This window comes from Thunnus albacares, chromosome 13 (assembly GCF_914725855.1).
Source record: "Thunnus albacares chromosome 13, fThuAlb1.1, whole genome shotgun sequence".
NCBI classification, from domain to species: domain Eukaryota; kingdom Metazoa; phylum Chordata; class Actinopteri; order Scombriformes; family Scombridae; genus Thunnus; species Thunnus albacares.
Genome location: NC_058118.1, coordinates 12851378 through 12870259, shown reverse-complemented (window position 1 = coordinate 12870259; position 18882 = coordinate 12851378). Strand labels below are relative to the sequence as shown.

At 41.3% G+C, this 18882-nt stretch overlaps 1 protein-coding gene across 2 annotated transcripts; it reads left to right on the top strand.

Moving 5' to 3' along the window:
• Positions 1-1673: 1673 nt before the first annotated feature.
• zgc:100829 (uncharacterized protein LOC445149 homolog) lies at positions 1674-18286 on the top strand. 2 transcript variants are annotated; one of them, XM_044371033.1, is made up of 8 exons: positions 1674-1793; positions 2500-3097; positions 6230-6374; positions 6509-6611; positions 7569-7607; positions 7705-7746; positions 9145-9436; positions 17026-18286. In XM_044371033.1, exons 2-8 carry the CDS (start codon positions 2911-2913, stop codon positions 17247-17249), a joined length of 1032 nt encoding a protein of 343 aa, XP_044226968.1. In that variant the 5' UTR covers positions 1674-1793; positions 2500-2910; the 3' UTR covers positions 17250-18286. The 2 variants fall into 2 exon arrangements, with proteins under 2 accessions (XP_044226968.1, XP_044226967.1); XM_044371032.1 differs by having other exon boundaries at positions 7566-7607.
• The last annotated feature ends 596 nt before the right edge of the window (positions 18287-18882 follow it).

Genomic DNA, 18882 nt, shown 5'->3' with positions numbered 1-18882 from the left:
TGGCTAGGAAGAAGGGTGGAGAAACTGAAAGGGGATGTGCTTAATTGAGATGGACTCCAGCCCAGATGCCAACTCAGGCACTGACTTTGCTCTTCATCCAAGAATCTAAACCTTTTTAAAGCACAAGTGCACCAAACAGGTGATGTATTGTATTTAGGGAAACAGCTTTGTGGCAGCAAAATTTAATCTATGTAGACTTTTTTTTTAAAAAAACAACAAAAACAACAACAACAACAAAAAAAAAAAAACAATTTCCATCATGATAGCTTGTCACTCAGGCTAATTAGCAGCACAATAGCAGTAATTACTTGCAGGAATGCTGCTAGGGAAGATTAACAGGTTTAGTCTGGTGAGATGCTCTTCTGAGAAGACTTCTTGATCAAAGTTGGATTTTATTGCTGCTGCAACATGTTCATCATCACCTAGCACACCCTGACAGCACTGAACATTATCAAAGCCCTGACACAGTTTACCTTTTGTGTACGAGCATGTTCGTGACAGTTTATTTGTGGTGTGGTGCTGCTGAGCTTTACGGAGCCATGAGGTGGCAGCATGTGTTTGGAAATGCGGTTTTTACCGTAATGTTGCCTCCATTTCCAGTCAACTTTGTAATTTAGTGCTATATTCTGAAGCAGTTCAGCAGTGGTTTTTGTGGTGACGTAATTCAGAACAGGCTTCTCTGGTTTTCGCCACTAGATGATGCTCTTTATCTATAAATAATAGACTCAGAAACTCAGACTCGGAAGAGTCTCAGAGGAGATATTAACCTTTGAATCAACAACAGACAGGGTAAACAGCTACTTAGATAAATGCCACAAGGCACATGAGCAGTTTAACAGAGCTTCCTGAGCTTCTACATAACATATGCATATATTCAGGCCTCTATGTTTAATTATTGTAACTTTTACTTGATAGGTTAAAATATAAAGTCTGACAGGATCTGTCATTCAAATTTTAAAAAAAATCTTTTAAAGGAAGGACACACAGTAAGGTGTGTATTTTTACTGTATGTGTAGTAATGTGACATATATCAATTGACTTGTGACAAGGTAGTGGGAGATAACTTTCTTACAATTTGATATTGAGGTAGTAATTAATTTAAGTATATACAGTATATCTAAACTTAGGTGCATTTGAGGAACAACAAGGTTGTGTCTGTTAATTTAGGAAGTTAATGCTGTAAAATCCCCACAACTTTCTTTTTACATTCCTTGTTGATGTAAAACACTTATTTAATGAACTGCTTTCTCATAATTTGATATATAACTAATAATTAACTTAAGTATAACTTAGGAGGGGGTTTTCTGAAGAAAAAAGGCAACTGTAGGTTATATCTATTTATCTATATCTATCTAGTTATGTAGAGTTAGTGCTGTAAAAAATAAAAAAACTGTTTTTACATGCACTGTTTATTGTTATACTGTGTGTTTAATGTATTTACTTGGCGAAACAGTTTTGCGGGGATGGAAAAAGAGCTTTGAATTTTAGGTTTGGTGTTTTCTGCTCTTTTTTTACAACTTCTTTAATGTGTGAGGTCAACTTCCTGAATTACTCTCTTCCCCTTTTTTTTAAATTGTGTGTGTGTGTGTGTGTGTGTGTGTGTGTGTGTGTGTGTGTGTGTTTGAGAGAGAGAGAGAGAGAGAGAGAGAGGGAGGGAGAGGGGGAGAGATTATGGAATGCTGTGATGTCATCAGCCCAGTCATACACACAAAGACGAGGAGGACCCACTGGCGCTCCGACTCTCTCAGCTTAGTTAGCATACTCTGCTGTGGAGCGGCTGTCTGCATCCTACTGTGAGTACTTCAGCAAATTCTACCCTTCTCTTACAACTGCCTTTTTGTTTCATATCACTTCCTTTCTCTCTTCACTTTTCCCCTTTCCCTGGGTTTCCTTCTTCGCACCCCGCAATGTGTTTACTAGACCTTCTGTGTTCCACCAGTGTGATAGTTCTCAGTCTGAGACAAGCTTCCTTTCCCTCCAAGTGCTGCATATGTGGTAGCCATTGTTTAACTACCCACTGTGATTGGAGGACTCCATTTCAGTGCCCTTATTAGAGAAAGTGACTCACGCTGTCCTGGGCTATGACCCCGTTTTTTATCCTCTTACAAGCAGAAACTGACAATGTTAAAATGGAACCGTTATCTCGTATGAGTTTGGGTGAGAGTGTAACATGGTTTGAGAAGGGATGTGTGGTAGGGAGGGGAAGGAGAGGGGGGCACTGATGACAGAAACAGTCCCATTCCTTTAGAATCTCCTCCCATTCTGGGTTAGTCTTTCTGTCAGTTTAAAAACCGGGTTTGGCCTCTTCCGTATTCGTGAAGGGAGGGACAAGATAACCAACTGAAATTAGATTTTCAAAGGAATGACCTCTAGAAAAAAAGTTATTGAATGTGACAAAGGGATCAAGAAAGATGTAGGACATTGCAGCTTTGAGAAAGAAAGTTGGATCTTTATGGCACAACATAATCTTCCAAATGTTCTCTGTGTTATTTCTTGTAGATTGTCCCAATGATGACATCCAAAGTCAAAGGAAACTGACATCTAAGTAGGGTGGGGAAACTGTCAGCACAACTGGGAAAGGAAACAGGACTGTATGTGTGTGTGTGTGTGTGTGTGTGTGTGAGTGAGTGAGTGAGTGAGTGAGTGAGTGTGTGTGTGTGTGTGTGAGTGAGTGTATGTATGTGTGTTTTAGCATGAGTGAGATTGTGCAGCAGGTTTGTACAAGACTGTGTGTGAGGATAAGCATGCGCCTTGATTGAGTTCATGAGGGTAAAGCTGTTAAACTCTTCTGACGACATGAGACTATAAACCCACACTGTCCACCTCAAGAAGAAGAAGAAGGACAGCACCTCCTCGCTCTGACCGCTCGGCCAGGTGGAACTTAGTTGACCCACCTCGTCAGCCGCCAACATGCTGCAGCAGATTCTTAAGGACATGTACATCGATCCTGATGTGCTGGACGCTCTGAATGAGGACCAGAAAAAGACTCTCTTCCTGAAAATGCGCCAGGAGCAGGTGCGACGCTGGAAAGAGCGGGAAGAGAAACTAGACAGAGAAGGGGGGGATGCTGAGTGCAAGCGAACAAAGCCAAAAAAAGGTAACCATGCACACCAACCCATCACTGCCAACTCACCTTTGTTAACTTTTCTTCTTCCTGTTTATCTTGTGTGACAGGGTGCAGCTTCAAGTTTTTCAAGCACACTGACTGTCAAACTTTCAAACAAAGCTTTTGACAGAGAACTCTCTGTCCCCCTTTTAAGGACATTCTTAGGACATTCTTAATTTTTAGTTAAGATGTTTGCATAGTTGCCGTGCAGACGCATGTGTGCATTGATTATGACAGATACCCTTTGCTGCTGGATATAATGTAGCTGCTGTAGCTCATGTTCCCCATCAGCTGAGCAGCTGTTTGCCAAAACAGGCACAGCATTTACCTGAAGTCCATTTGGCAAGTTTAAAGTTCCCTGAAATACAAACTTGGGCTAACAAACACCAGCTGCTCCACATTAATGTGTCTGTGATGTCACAGAGATTGAGACTTAGAAGAGGACGAGGCTCATATGCGGCATGAAGCACAAAGAGCGTCAATACTTCACTAAAATGAAGTTCTGTTTATATCCGAAGTCCTAAACAATTACAGCAGAGTGTTAACATCGCACTCAGAGATGATGTTAACATTTACACAAGCAAAGTAAAATAGATGTCATGGCAGAATAATATCCACCTTGAATTGAGTGTACGATAAGTGGCATCAAACGTGTAGAATAATGGTGGTGTATGTGTTCACACGCACGTGTTTTGCTTTCAGGCTCTCACTTAGATCATTTTGTTCCCAGTCATGCCATGCACCGTCAAGCCTGAGACTTGAAAGCAACAGAGAAGAATATTCACTGGGTCAGAGATGTCACTCATGTCTGGAACGTGTGTTTCATGGGAATGATGGCAGATAAAAACATCAGCGTGACAGGCAGAGATGACAAGAAAAAAAATGCCTGCAAGCAGGAAATGCACGGGCAATGTGTATTGTAAATGGGTTTATCAGGAACTGGCTTCTGTTCAAAAGCAACATTTTAAATCAACAGTATAGATGCAGCAATCAAACAAAACAAAACAACCAGAAACTCAGGAGGCTATAAGTCTGTCCTGAAACTGGTTTGACGCATACTACAGAATCTCGCCTGTCTGCATTTTCTCTTTGTTGGTAGCAAGTCCCAGTGTGAGAAATGTGTGGTGTAATGACACTGACATAACAAATTGTTCTATTTTTATATTCCAAAGAAAGACTCCCAGATGACAAAACAGACACCAGAGATTTGGAAGGATACAGCTGTTGCTCGAAACCCTCTCGATTATGAAAGCCAATTAACAGCACATTGCAGTTGGTGCATTAACTCTGATTGACATAGTAATGTGAGCTGTCTCTTCTTGGCTAATAACAAAGCACTCACTATTAACTGTGGTGCAGAGTGAGAGAACAGTGCTCTTTCTATCTCTTAATGACCAATGCAGCTGTCCTTAGGAGGCTGGATGGAGACTGCAGGCTGAGATCACATGGTCGCAACTCTTCTCCGCACAGGCTCCTCATCTAGTGCAGAGGAAATGGCGGATAGTTCGTTTTTCGGTGTAAAATAGGAAGTGAGTCAAGACTCAGTCCTTCAAACAATTAGCAGGGGGCAAAACAGGAAGTATGCAGGAAACATATGTGTTTGAAAAACAAAGAGAGAGTTTGATTTTATCTGGATGGCCTTGTGGGAGAGGGGGAAGACACGTACTTAGTTTGTTTTTATGCATAGAATGAAGCTGATTGTCTCTCTCGGCTGCTGGTTACAGCACACTTTTGGCCTTTAGGCTTTTCTGATCATGGGACTTTTGCTGTGCTTAGGCTGACTTAATGGTAATTAGCATTTACGTACTATATGACTATATGCTGGCGTGTTTGTGTGCGTGTGTTTATGTTGTAGGCAGACCGGTTACATTCACATGACGCAGAAAAACAAATTTCATGTTGTATTTCTGTGACTGAACTTTTCTCAGATTAGTAACCTTGATCTTCTTCTTCAGAAGGAAAAATATCTTCTCTAATTCCAGAAACATTATTCTGTTAATTGGGACAACGCAGTGTGCATCATTGCAAGTCACTATCATTTAGCGTAAGACCTGGGACATAATGCCAGCAAATACAATGCGCTGTCTTCTAAATGCCCCTAGTCAGCTGACAGGATTAATCTCACCTGCACCTGACAATGGTGTTGTGGTTGTAGCTGTCAGCTTGGAATGGTAGCTTGTTTATCAAGGTATGTTCTGACTGCTGTGTTTTCGTAGTCATCCTGGTATGCCCAGCTGGAATGCGATCCACAGGGCAGGCTGGCAAAACCAGTTCACTATGAAAGTATGTTATTCTGTTTTCAACCCAGCAAACCTTCACCCTGTGAGCCTGTGTCAGCTGGTTTATCTCTGTAAAGTGACTTCTCTGTGCTCCTCAAACACAGTCACAAGGCCGTGTTTGTATGTGAGTCTCACAGAGATAGAGAGATGATTAAAAACTAAATGGGAGCACTTAGTTTTTAATCATCTGTCTATCTCTGTGATGAACACTTGATCTCATTTATCTGAGATGTTTTAATTTCATGATTAGTTCAGATAAGGGAATGAATGCAGTCAATGGAAGGTCCTCACATGTGCGTAAGTGTATTTGTGTGTCAAGGCCAGAAGGACGGGATTTTTCCTCTGTCAGCTGTGTTTATATCTTCTATAGGAAGGTCTTGTCTCATACATTTTATGTGCTGGCCTCACCAGCTGTCGCTCCTTTCTATGAACCCAAACAGCAGCCAGAGCTTATCAGACCCACTGCTGATTAGTCGACAGTTTTACTTCAAAATGGCTTTAAAGAACTGATTCTCACTCAGAGTTCTGAATCAAAATACTTCTCAAACTGATTGTTTCAAAATTATAACCATGCAACAAAACACTGACATATTCAGAGAGAGTAGTATATGTAAGACTTTGGTAAACAGAGCCAGTGACTGAAAATGAACCGTTATATAACTTCCTGCTATAAACTGTGATTTTGTTGTTTTCCCTCATAAAAATCCCCCTTTTTTTTTGGTTTCACTTTTCATGTCTTAAGCCGTTTTTAGTAAAGAATCTGTGTAATTCACAGTCACTTTCAAACTTCAAACTTTCAATAGCCGATTAAGTCATAATTTTTTTGTGTCTGTGTTTCCCACAGCCAACAGTAAGAATGTGAGCTGGCTGCTCGGCCGGGACGGGGATGTGGCCGTCATTGTGATCGGGGAAGTGGATGAGCTGAGCTCCAAATTCATCTGCTCAGGATTAGGAGAAAAGAAGGCACCGAGTCTTCAGAACAACACATAGTAATACACTTTTGTGATTTAAAACAGACAGTGTAGACAGACAACATGTAATATGTTAGTAGTTCACGAAGGCTATCAGTTGATTCTGCTATAAAGCAGAGAGAGATATAACATGTCCTGATTATGTTTTACAGCCATCAAACTATCTTGAAGAGCAGAAAAACCACAGAACCTGTCAGAACTGAGAGAGAAAACCTCCCACCTAAAACACAACCTGGAATCTCACTGAATTTAAAGGTGTGTAACTGTTTGTCTGTGGCCCTAAGAAATGACATCATTTTGTCTGACATAGTGATTTCTGATTTTGAGGATGAAAAACGAGTTGTGTCTCTAATTTCTGCTTCTTTCATTCCAAATATTGAGTTGTCTCTAAGTCACTCTAATATTTGATCCAACTAGACAACCTAAAAAGAGACAATCTTTCTTTGTTTAAAGTGTTCAACGCTTAATATGAAATGTTGAGATTGAGAATCACTGGCCAAATACAGACCCTTCTTTTTTAATCTTTGCTTTTTAACTGATCCACATTTTCTCATCCTCCCAGTGCAACACTTCACCTCTAATCTAACACTTCCCTCACTTCATTTCCACCTCTCTTACCTGCAGTGCAGATTTAAGCTTTGATTTAGGCTTTTTAAGCAAGACTGGTGTAAATCAATCCTCCCCATTAAAATATATCACTATTAATTTAATACAGTGTCAAAATAAGCACGTAATGTGGATGATTTCCAGGGGGGTGATATTTTGGGTGTGTGCAGTTGGCAGTGTGGGAGCTGTTGATTTTGGAGTTGGAGGCGGGAGGGGGGGGAGGCGGGAGGGGGTGCCTCCTATTTCACGCTATCTTAAAAAGAGATTTGCTGCGTAGTCATGGCAACCTTGCACACACTGAACCAGAGCGAGCCGGGGTGGACGGTCTCATCTGGCCTGACCACGATTGCTCCCTGAGCTAAAACTGCATGCTGCTCAGTGGAAATACGAGCATCCCAGCCATTCACTGCAGTCACATCACCATACACCCAAATATTTAGTTCATTTTTATAATTTGTAATATTCTTTAACATCTTTTTGAACTCTTAACCAACTCTTAAACCCTTTTTTCCCCCTGCTCATTCCAAGTACTGAACTGACTCAAAGTTAGAGAGGATGACGTGTCACCTCTGGTATCCTCTAACATGGCACTCTGTCTCCCAGCAGGGCAAATGTGAGGAGACGAGCACATTACTCCCTCTGCCGGTGAGTTGGAGAAACTGCTTGCAACAATAATTGAGCTCTGTGCGCGGGTTGCATCATGGCCTGTAACACTCGTGTAATGTCTTTGTTAAACCCACAGGTGTCAGTGAGTGAGCATTCATCACCTCCAGCAGCAGAGAAGGTATTTGTGAATTGAAGAAACTGTTGAAGATTTTTCTTTCTGTGTAGTTTCTGCATTTCAGTTTGAGAATTTAAAAATATTTTACTGCTTTTAGTATACATTTTAGGTAGTTTATAAAGCATAGAACAGGTTATTTTCTTGTGTCGTCTGCTCTGAACAATACAATTTAAATCCCAGCCTCGTATATCTCAGCAAGTATAGCTTTAGATCTTTAAAATGTGGCTTTAGAGTGGCTATGTGTCTTTTCATGGCAGTCCCACCCTCTGTGAGTAACAGGAAATGGTGGTTAGGCCAGCTGTCCCCTCACTCCCAGCCTTTCTGCAGATCATCTTTCTCCCAGCATTCTCCCTCTCTGTGATCCAGCTCGTCTGAGCTGCCGCACCCCTCATAGCTCTCTCTGGGGAACAGCTGAACTGAACTGTCCTCCAACTGGCTCCATCATCGCCCCAGCCTTGAGTAGTCTGGGGAGTGTGCTCACCATCTCCCTCACTTTCTTTTTCCTTTCTGTGTTTATGTGCATGCAAATGTGTGTATGTGCGTGTGTGTGTGTGTGTGAGTGTGTGTGCGTGCAGGTGACACACACTGCGAGAACAGCTGAATCACAGAGGCAAGGCAGGATTTCTGGACTGCCCTAGAACAGATGGTTGATGAACTTGATCAGGGAATTAAAACGCCAGAGATAGAGAATGCGTCAGTCGCAGATGGATGGGATTGTGGGATAGTCTCCTGAGGTTTGGGCGCGTGAGCTCTCCTCTGTTCTCAGTTTTTCCCTCCTCTTTGCCACAGAAGGAAATGTCTCTCCCTCACTTCTTATGTCTACACTAGACTATATTACAGGCCCCAACACATCTCTGGCCAGCCCATGCTGATGTGGCAATGAACATCCACACCTTAGTAGGTTTGGCCGGATCTGACGGCCAAGAATTCACAGCCTAAGCCTCTTCTTACAACGTTCATTTTATTGTTGAATGTCTTGTCTTGATTTGTTCCTGGAAACAGGAAGAGGCTGGTTTGGTACTGCAGATGTAGCAGTGACTGTTGCTGGCTCTGCTGCAAGTTTTCTCCAGCTGATTTAGAGAGGGAAGGAGTCAGTCTGAGAGAGAGGGAGAGAGTGAGATTGTTGATTAAGAAGGCGTAAGATCAGGAAAGAAGATTAGCGAGGCAGCTTGATTTCCAAGTCACCTTATAATTTTCTCTCCACACATCCTTAAACTCTTAATCAGTGGTCATAGTTCTGCGTGTTTCATTATGGCATAGCGTAGTCATTGGAGAACTGTAATTTGGCGTATCATTTATCCAATGATTTAATCAAACATGACAGTAATTCCACTGTATGTGAATTAGCTGTCAACACTGATTGCACTCTTCTGTCATCTTTTGTCACTCTTGCCTCCGCAGCCCGAGTTGAAGTCAGCCAGCTCGACTGAGGAGAAGTCAGTTCCCCAGCCCTCCATCTGCTCCAGGCCTCCCATGAGAACTAGTCCTGTCAACGTGAGACCAGCTTCTGCAAATGCGGCACCAGGTTCTGTCAACACGAGACCCGGCTTCGCAAATCTGAAGCAGGCCGCTGCCATGCCATACCCTTCCCCCAGCAGCACGGTCAAAATAGACTCGGGAACAACATCAACTGCCAAAGGTGGCGTGCACTTACAGGAACCTCAGAAGCCCCAGCAATCACAGGGTGTGAAAGGTGAGTGAGCAAAGCATCATGGGTAAGGGTATAAACCTCTTCATATATAGGATGTCCTAACATCCTTAACTCTTATCAACAAATATAATCTAAAAAGTATTCAGGTTGTTAAGATGACTCAGTTAAATCAATTAAATCATAAAACATCTGCCATCTTACATAGAAAGAAATGAACAGCAATAAAGTTTTCTTCTATGTCCCTTAAATGGTCTAATCATTTTTCAGTTTTGACAGTCTTTGCTTGCTGGCTAATTAAGAGAGACACACAAACTACAGTAATGACGATGGCTGATGTCATTGGGGATGAAACACAAAGACTGACCACAAGTCATTAAAAAACATCCCTGAAATAGGATCTTGGATACCCTTTTCTTTCTTTTGTTATAGTATAGTTTTATTACATTTCCTATTGGATGTTTCATAGTGAAGAAATATGGAGAAAATTGGGCTCAAAACTAGCTTACATGACAGTCACCACAGGCCGCTGAGCCAACAAGAGAACCCTTTTCCACTGCTTCTTCTCAGAGAGCAATAATGGCTGTGAAGAGCTGCGCAGAAGCAGTCTGAACAAAGTTCATACTAGATAGGTTTCTCAGTGCTGCAGCTAGAAAGTAGGATTTATTTCCCCAACCTAATGTGCTTGCCAAATAGTGCCTCAGCCCGCTGGAATCTTTATGGACTGGCAGAGTAAAAAGAGGCCAGCCTAGAGGGGAAAAAAAGCTTATATGACTAGGATTTGTGTCGTGGTACTACATCGCCCCCGCACACCTGCTCGTTCGGTAGCTCCTCCATTGTCATGGGTGCATGTTAGCAGTGAAATGTTTAATAAGCACGCTAGAGCTGCCTGTCAAGTGTGATGATACAGAACATACTGACATAAGAAGGAGCAGTGGTCTTAAAGAGCAATATTATATTATCTCCTAGGAAACCCCAAAAAATACTTAGTCTCCAGCAGTCATCTTTTTTAGTGAATGGTAATATTTAACTCAATTAAAATCTTCATATTTTCTGTGCTGTTCAGTTACTTGATATAACTGGTATGCACCTGATTCCAAAGCCATAGTATAACATATCCCTGAATGCATTCTTTATTAAATAGTTAGTTTATCATCAGATACTTTTACAGAAATCAAATGTTTTAGTAACACTGCTTCATTTTTTGCAATATTTTATTTTCAAATTTTAGATCCAACGATATATAAAAAGTATAAACACAAACACACACAAACATGGCTCCAAAGCTCCTCCCTGTCCCACCCACATACAAACTGAAAAAGAACATTACTCAAAAAGAGTACATAGTAGTCAATTAAAATTAAAAAAGAAAGAAAGGAGGAAATAAATAAAAATTAAATTAATAGATAAGACTTATTCATAGACAACTAATGTATCATTTATGATAATATTTGTATATCAAATCTGATACAGACATTGGCAAAGTGTCCATATAGGTCAAATAGGACTGCCAAATCTTCAGAGAATGTAGTGTATATTTAATTGTATATTTGATCTTTTTAAGTAGAATACAACTGTTCATTTCCAAAAACCATCGATCAATGAGGAAATGGGAATCTGACTTCCATGTCATTGCTATACACTCCCTAGCAATGTATAAAGCTATTTCTAAAAGCTTTTTTTTTTTTAAAGTTCCTTAAATGTGTACTAATGGTTGTAAGATTCCCCAGTAAGCAAATTTGCGAAACCTGATGGGAAGGTCAATCCTGTAAGTTTTGTCATGATGTCATGATGATATCATGATTTTCGTGCATGACCAGTTGCAATGCAAAAACAAGCCCACATCTAAAACACATACTTGTTACCACAGGTTTGTATTCATGCAGTCTCTGTGATGTGAAATAGAGTTGGTGAAGAAAGTTGTAATGGATCAACCTGTATCTAGCATTTATAGTGACTGATGTACTGTAACACTACTTCTTTGAGTAAAATATATGGTTTGATGGATTGTACACACTATATAATACTATCAGTTTAAGTCCTTTGAACCATTTGATTTATATTGGAGTTTTTGTTGCCCTAACACAGTGTTGCCTGTTATTAAACCAAGAACGGGTCACTCTGTAATGAAAAAAGGCATAAGGGAAGAATGGTGGCAAATGTAGCCAATTAACTGCATCCCTTACAAGAGCTACATTTAAACTCACATTTCATTCAGTTTTCACAAACCAGTGTGATGCTGTATCAGTATTTTTGTTTCATTGTGAAGATAATATAGAAGGGATTTTCTTCGGTCTTTAAGATTTTTCTCATTAGCAGATATCTTGTTGTGCTGATTACTTCTTTGCATTATCACTGTGATTCCCAGACTTCCTGTCTGAATTCATCATCCAATTTCATGAATTGACTTAACACTCATTCACTATACAGTGACCCAGTTATGAAGAAAAAATATTCAGTGAAAGGGTGAAGTTAGCACCATCCAGTGGAAAACAATGATACTGTAGAGAAAAAAAGTCCATTTGAACAGAAAACATCATCTCCATAAGGTCCCTCTGCTGGAAAAATTCTCATCCTACATCACATTCACACTGCAAACACGCTGCAACATTTCCTCAAAGTTAACTCGTTCTGAGAATTTGTACGTGAGTTTTCTTGGAAATAACAGAGAAGCTTAAAGTCACACATAAGTAAGATTGCCATTCCAGTATTTTAACATTTTGGGAGACAGATGAATAGCATAACTCTAAAAATAAAAACCACAGTATACCCAGACACACACACAATGAAACATACAACACAAAAATTAACAAGTGTAATTTAAAATCTGTGCAGAACTGTCAGCCTAACATTATCCGATTGATTTTTTTCTATTTAAATTATTTACTTACCAAAAAAAAATATAGTGTTTCAAAATGATGACACAGTGATAGACAATTCCTCAAGGCTGAATATCCGTGTATTCTCTTATAGCACTTGTTAAAGACAGTTGAATGGGTAAAAAAAAAATCAATCCTAAAACTATTTAAGTTCTCTCTCCCTCTCTCTCTCTCTCTCTGTCTCTCTCTCTCTCTCTCTCTCTCTCTCTCTCTCTCTCTCTCTCTCTCTCCAGTCTGTGGTTCAGGCTGAACATTCCTGGCAGTTCATTCTGGATTTTGGCAAATCTGTTCAAAAGCCATACACAAGAGAGCTAACAAACTCTTAACAGTGTCATCAAGAGACAAATGCTGGAAATATTTATGAAACCATGTTCGCAGATATTGATTGAACGAGACCGGACTGAGCATAGAATATCATAATTGAATCATGTTTTAAAGGTGCAGTGTGTAAAATTTAGTGGCATTTAGTGGAATGGACTTGGCAGAAATTGAATATAATATTCATTAGAGTGTTTTAATTAGTGTATAATCACCTGAAAATAGGTATCATTGTGTTTTCATTACTTTAGAATGAGCCCTTTACAACTACATGGGGAGTGGGTCCTCTTCCACGGAGGCCGCCATGTTTGTACAGTACACTGGCTCTAGAGATGACCTTTTGTATTTTTCATGAGTTTCGCAGCCACTGTACGTTCTCCTACACGTTTGGGGGGGGGGGGGGGGGGGGGATTCAGTTGGTTGCAATCTGCAACCTCACCAGTTGATGCCACGAAATCTTACACACTGGTCCTTTAAGGGAATTTATGCTCTAACACTGTTGTGAAAGAATGTTGACGCATGAACAGTGAACTCAGAGTTTTTATGGTGATTTATGAATTGGATTTGCCAAAAACAACATTTCTTTAAACAAAGAACACAAATAACTGAAAACAGAAGACGATAAAATAACATAAAGATATCATTGTAAGAAATCTGATTAGCAAGGGCGTGTATGTGTGTGTGTGTGTGTGTGTGTGCCTGTGTTCACATTAGCGGCTGGATATGAGATCAGTGGGCAATGCCAGGGCAGTGAATAACAGACGAAGAGGGAAGAGGAACGGAAAGGGAAAGGAACAGCTGGTGTGGAGGGAGTTGAGTTGGGCTGGACACGGCGCTGAATAAATGTGTCTTGACTCTGGACAGAAACTACTGACAGAGTGTATGTCCTTGACAATGGCAGGAAGCTTGTTCCAAGGGGAGGAGGAGGCCGACTAAAGCTCATGCCTCAGCTGTTTTCTTTTGAATGTCGGTAATGACAAGGATTCCTGCATCCTGTGAGCAGGGACTGTGGCCCACGCAACAATTGTGGAAGATGAACTGAATAATCTGCTGTGGTGCATTTAGCCATTGGAGACTACACCTGTTGTGAACTCCTGAGTACAGCACTGGAGAATTTAAGAAGTTGCATTTGAGATTGTACAACAAAATGCTTTTGTTAAACTAGCAAAGACAGGATAAACTCTAGCACCAGTTTGATTGGATATTGTCAGAATGTAGGATCTAAAGTTCTATAACAGTTATTTACTTACATAGTGAAAATGATCTGCTAAATATGAGTCCCTCTTTCTCACTTTTTCTGTCTTCAGTTTCTATTTCCTGAAGCATTTTATGAAGGAAACAGGAGACATAACTTCTGGGAACAAAGGGATATAAAATCTGGGTGAAAATTAGTTTAAACCAACTCCTTCTCAAAAAATCTAGGTATTTTTCAATGAAAATCAGTAAAAACAAAAAAATGTTAAGCCTTACTGATAAATAAACTGACACCACGGTTGCTACGTTAAAGTTGAGTGTCATCGGCATAAAAATGAAAGTGAACATTATAGACGATATTTCAGATAATAGGGGGAGTGTATGGAGTCAGTGAAAAAGTGAGTCTAGAACTAAACTTAAATGTGCAGAAATATGTTAGCATGTGTTGTACGATTTGAGCATATGTGCATGAAAGTGTATCGGTCTCCAGCAGCTAGCGTTTCTTCATATAGTGTGTGTGTGTTTGTGTGTGTTCATGTTTATAAACCCTTCTCTGTCTGTCGGTCGGCTTTCCTCTCCTCTCTCTTCACCTTCAGAGGGAAGGACACACATTCCAGTGCTGCTTCCCGACTCTAGCCCTGGGCGACGCTCAGCCAGAGCTGATAAGTGACAGGGGCCCCAGCCCCCACACAGGAGGCCCCCCCCAATGCCTCCACACACACACACACACACACACACTCGCACACACACACACACACACACACACCTCCTCTCCTCCCTGCCCTTCAGTCCACAGACGTGCTGCTCGGGAATTCTGCCCTCTGCCCCACTTCTGCCCCCCCCCACCTCCCCACCCAGACCCCCCCTTTTCTTTCTGCTAGAGACGAGGAGGTCTTTAAAGAGATAGATTGGTCTTTAATTTTTGTGCTAGCCTGGTCAGTGACACTGCTTCCCGCCCCCTCCTCTTTGTCTTCCCTGTACATTTACGAGCTGGACTGAGATGTGAGGAGTGGCGTCCGAAAGCTCGAATGGGAGATTAATCAATCTTGACGAGTGATTTAATGCAGATATTCTCTTTCATTTTAATAGGTGTTTTCACAGGTAGATGTAATGACCGTTTCTGCTGACGGGGCTAAGAGTGCAGCTGCTGAGGAGAGTTTCAGGCAGAAGGATGTGGGGTTTTAGCATTTTTTTTGGGTGTGTTAAGACATTTTAATCAGGTTACTTGTGGTAAGGTATAGAGAAATTCTCTCAGAAGACATACAGCATATATTTTTTTCAGAATTTCTTTACCACCATCCATGTCCATAGCACAAATTTTCTCTTTCCTTCTCTTTCTATCTCTCTGTCTCTCTATTAAGCATTCCACTCAGACCTGCACCAAGGCTCTGAGCTCAAAAAACACACTCTGACCGTGAGTGTGTATGTGCCTGTGTGTGCGTATCTGTGTGTGTGCACGGTGCGTGCCTGAATGTGTGTCAGCCTCAATTGCTGGAGCCTATCCAAGGTTTCCGTGGTGACCACACAACACAACGAGACAATCAGAGGCAAGCCCACGCAGCGCGGCGAGAGGACATTAACACAGGAACTGCGGGTCAGGGGGCAGGGGAAGACAGGGCAAGTCAGGGGGAGAGGAAGATGAAGAGGAAGGTGGAGGGAGGTGTCAGAGCCACAGCAAGAGGGTTGAGAGAGAGTGTGAGGACGAGGATGGAAAGGAGAGTAAACAACAATAAACAATAACACAACCTTAAAGGCTACTTTAGGTCTCTCTCTTTCATGCCTGCAAGACATCAAGAGCTTTAAAGGTTTCCTGGCCCCAGGAGTGCTTGTGTGGTTTTGGCTGCACCCCACCTGTGTGTGTGTGTGTGCGTGTGTGTGTGTGTGTGTGTGTGTGTGTGTGTGTGTGTGTGTGTGTGTGTGTGTGTGTGTGTGTGACTGTGACTGTGCTATGCTGTGGTGTTAGTCAGAGATGGTTGCATGCGTGACTGAATCCGTGAGCAGCAGGGCTGTGTGAGGGTGCATGTTTGTGTTTGTGTGTGTGTGTGTGTGTGTGTGTGTGTGTGTGTGAGCATGCAAGCATGCACACGCCCCGAACGTAACGTGAGAACGTGTGTGTGTCTTTTGAAATTCAACTGTTAGAAACTGTGTGTGCGCTTGTGCATGTTTTCACTTTATTTTGTGTGTGTGTGCGTGTGTGAGCTTGTGTGCGGCTATAGACGTGCACGCGGGCGCTCTCACATATCTCTGTCCCCCGGGATGACGCTAAAAATATGTGGCTCCTCAAGCCTTCTGGTGTCTGAGCAGCGTCTGTCTGCTCTCCATTGCCGTCCCTGTGGCCCTCCCTCCCCTCCGTTACTCCTGTTCCCTCCATTCCTCCCTCAATTACACCCTCTTCCAAACACAGTACCTCAGCAAGCACACACACACACACACACCAACTACACCCAGCTGTGTCCCTACTTCCACTGAGGATGACCTCTGCTCAGTCAGAGTGGGATAAAGGGAAGCGAGTGAAAAGAAGAATAAAAAGGTAGAGAGGGGTGAAGAAAGATGTAGGCACGCTATTTGGAGAAGGGAAATGATCGAGTATTGCAGGAAGGCTAGATTCCTGCTTTAACAACAACAGTGTACAGTACGTGTCGCATGTGTAACTCTTGGTGATTGTGTTTTTACCAGTTTTCACCAAAAAATATCAGTGTAAACTGATTTTTACCTGGGTTTTTTGGTCGTCATTCTCCCAAGGGGTGTTGTGTTTCCTGCTGCAATAAGACACTGGCCACTGTGGTTTACAATAAACAAAGTCCCCTTGTGACGGGCACAGCCTAGAAAATAGTCTTATGATACAGTGAAGAGAAAAGTTGAGAGAAAATGCAAATGAGCTGGTGATATGTACCAAAATCCCTCTAAGACAATGGAGAATAAAGTTAATTTTTAGATTGTAATACAGTTTATGGCAGATAAGTGCAAATAATGAACATCAATAGCAACAAAGTTACAAATAAAAAATATATATATTAGGTAATAAATATGCTGCAAATAGTATTTTTAAATCTGGAATTTTGTTTATTTATTATCCAATTCTCACTCAATTTTGAAATGTTCACTCCAACACTGCAAATTTAAAGATTTGTCTTTCAAAAATAAAAATATAAAAATAAAAAAATCTAAATTAATGACGCCTCTGGATATGGCAGGCAGGTTGTTATCCATATGTTAAAGCACCACCATCTCTTTTTTTTACAGATATTGGCGCATCAGAGGCGTCTCGAAGGGCTGCCTCAGAGGATGCTGGGTCATCGGGGAGCAGCGCACCAACCTGCGCAGGGCGTGGCCGGGTGGCTCAGCTGATGAAAACCTTCAGCGCTGAAAGCTCTACAACCACACAGACCCCCTCCCGCAGCATCAAGCCTCCTCTCCCCTCCAAGCCCAACCACTTGCGTCTAACGACCACACCTTCTGTCAGGTAATCTACGCACGCTGATGCACGGACGCCCACCCAGCTTCACGCATCCCCGTGATTCAGATAAAGCCACACTGGACAATGTCGGACACACAAATGTGGAGCCTCAGCCAGTGGGCTAATGGGATAGAGAACTCCAAAGGTGGCTCTCACAAATGCTCACAATGTTGCTATCACTCCCAAGGCACAGCGATGGAAATGCTTGAATGTAATGGTTTTCTTTTACTGTTGGATGCTGCAGTACTGTAAACAATCTTTGTGGGAAAGTAATTCCAAAGTGATTGAATTTTCTTTTTGTATAACTTACATTCATTCTACCTTTTATCTACTTGCCAGGGAATTGATGACTATCACATGTATTCACTCGCTGTTGATGCTTTCCACTTTGCGCAACATGTGGAAAAATACACTCTCATCCTCACACACAAAGACTTTACACAGTATATTGTTTACTCTCCATTAGCATTATTTTCATCGCTTATGAGACCGTTTGCATTAGCTCATGTGCAGACACACACATGGTTCAGTGTTCTTTCTTTTAATTTTTGTCTTTTTGAACAAAAGAATGGGCATGGATAGGCAGAACGGGTGAAATAAGGTACTATAGGGTCCTCCTTCATCTTGCTGTCTCCTCTCTGGGAATAGTGTGGGTTGTTTATTTGTCACAATGCGATGTATGTCTCCCTCTGCCACCTGGCAGTAGCCTCATTGCGACCTGTTGTGGACCAGTGACAGTGCCAAATGCCTCGTCTGTCTCTCCCAGTGGATCAAATCCTGGGAAGTTTGACAGTCACCACCAAATAATCCAGCTCAGTTCTGTGTTAATCCTCTCTGTTTTCTCAATACTAATTTACAGATGTGTGGTTGTATGTTGTGTTTTTTTTTTTTTTTTTTACATTTTCTATGGGGAGAAAGATGTTTTGTAATGGGATATTTAACACTACTACAATGCTCACATGTAAAACTGAGAGACATCTAGTGTCTTTGATGTCAAGCTTCTATTGTGCAATCAAAGAAACAATAAAATTGGTGTCTAAAAATCCATTTTTTGTGTAGTTTTTATGGATTATCGTTCTCTCTATTTATCTGTGACTTTCTGTTTATGTGTCTCTAATATCCATTCTTTATAATTCCAAACTGAAATTAAACATCTTATTTCTTTTTCGTGTCTTGTCGTGTCAAACATTTTAGAGGCAAATATCTAATGCATCTAATTCTAATTCTTTCAACTACTCTTCACAATTGCACATATATACTCTATGAAATGGGAAACTGTGATTAGCAGAATACAACCCACAAGGCCAACATGTTACACAGTTTTCAGCTACTTCACTGAGAGTATAAGTAATTTTTAAAATTTCCAGCCTCAGCAAATAGACTTGCATGCTTCTTCAGGGCCAGTGTAAAATTTTAATTTTAATTTCAGCACAGCTACACATCCACCCCCACACTTATAACTGTGCTCACACATTTCTTGCTTAATTTCCAGTAAGATTCTCCCCAAGCTTGCAAATGAAATTTAAAATGTTCGCCAGTGCTAAAATTGTGAGCTATATTTCCACTTCTGTGTCTGCAATTTCCATTGCAGATTGTGGTTACCTCAGCTAATGTTTGGCAGCGGGCTAATGTGTAGAAAATCT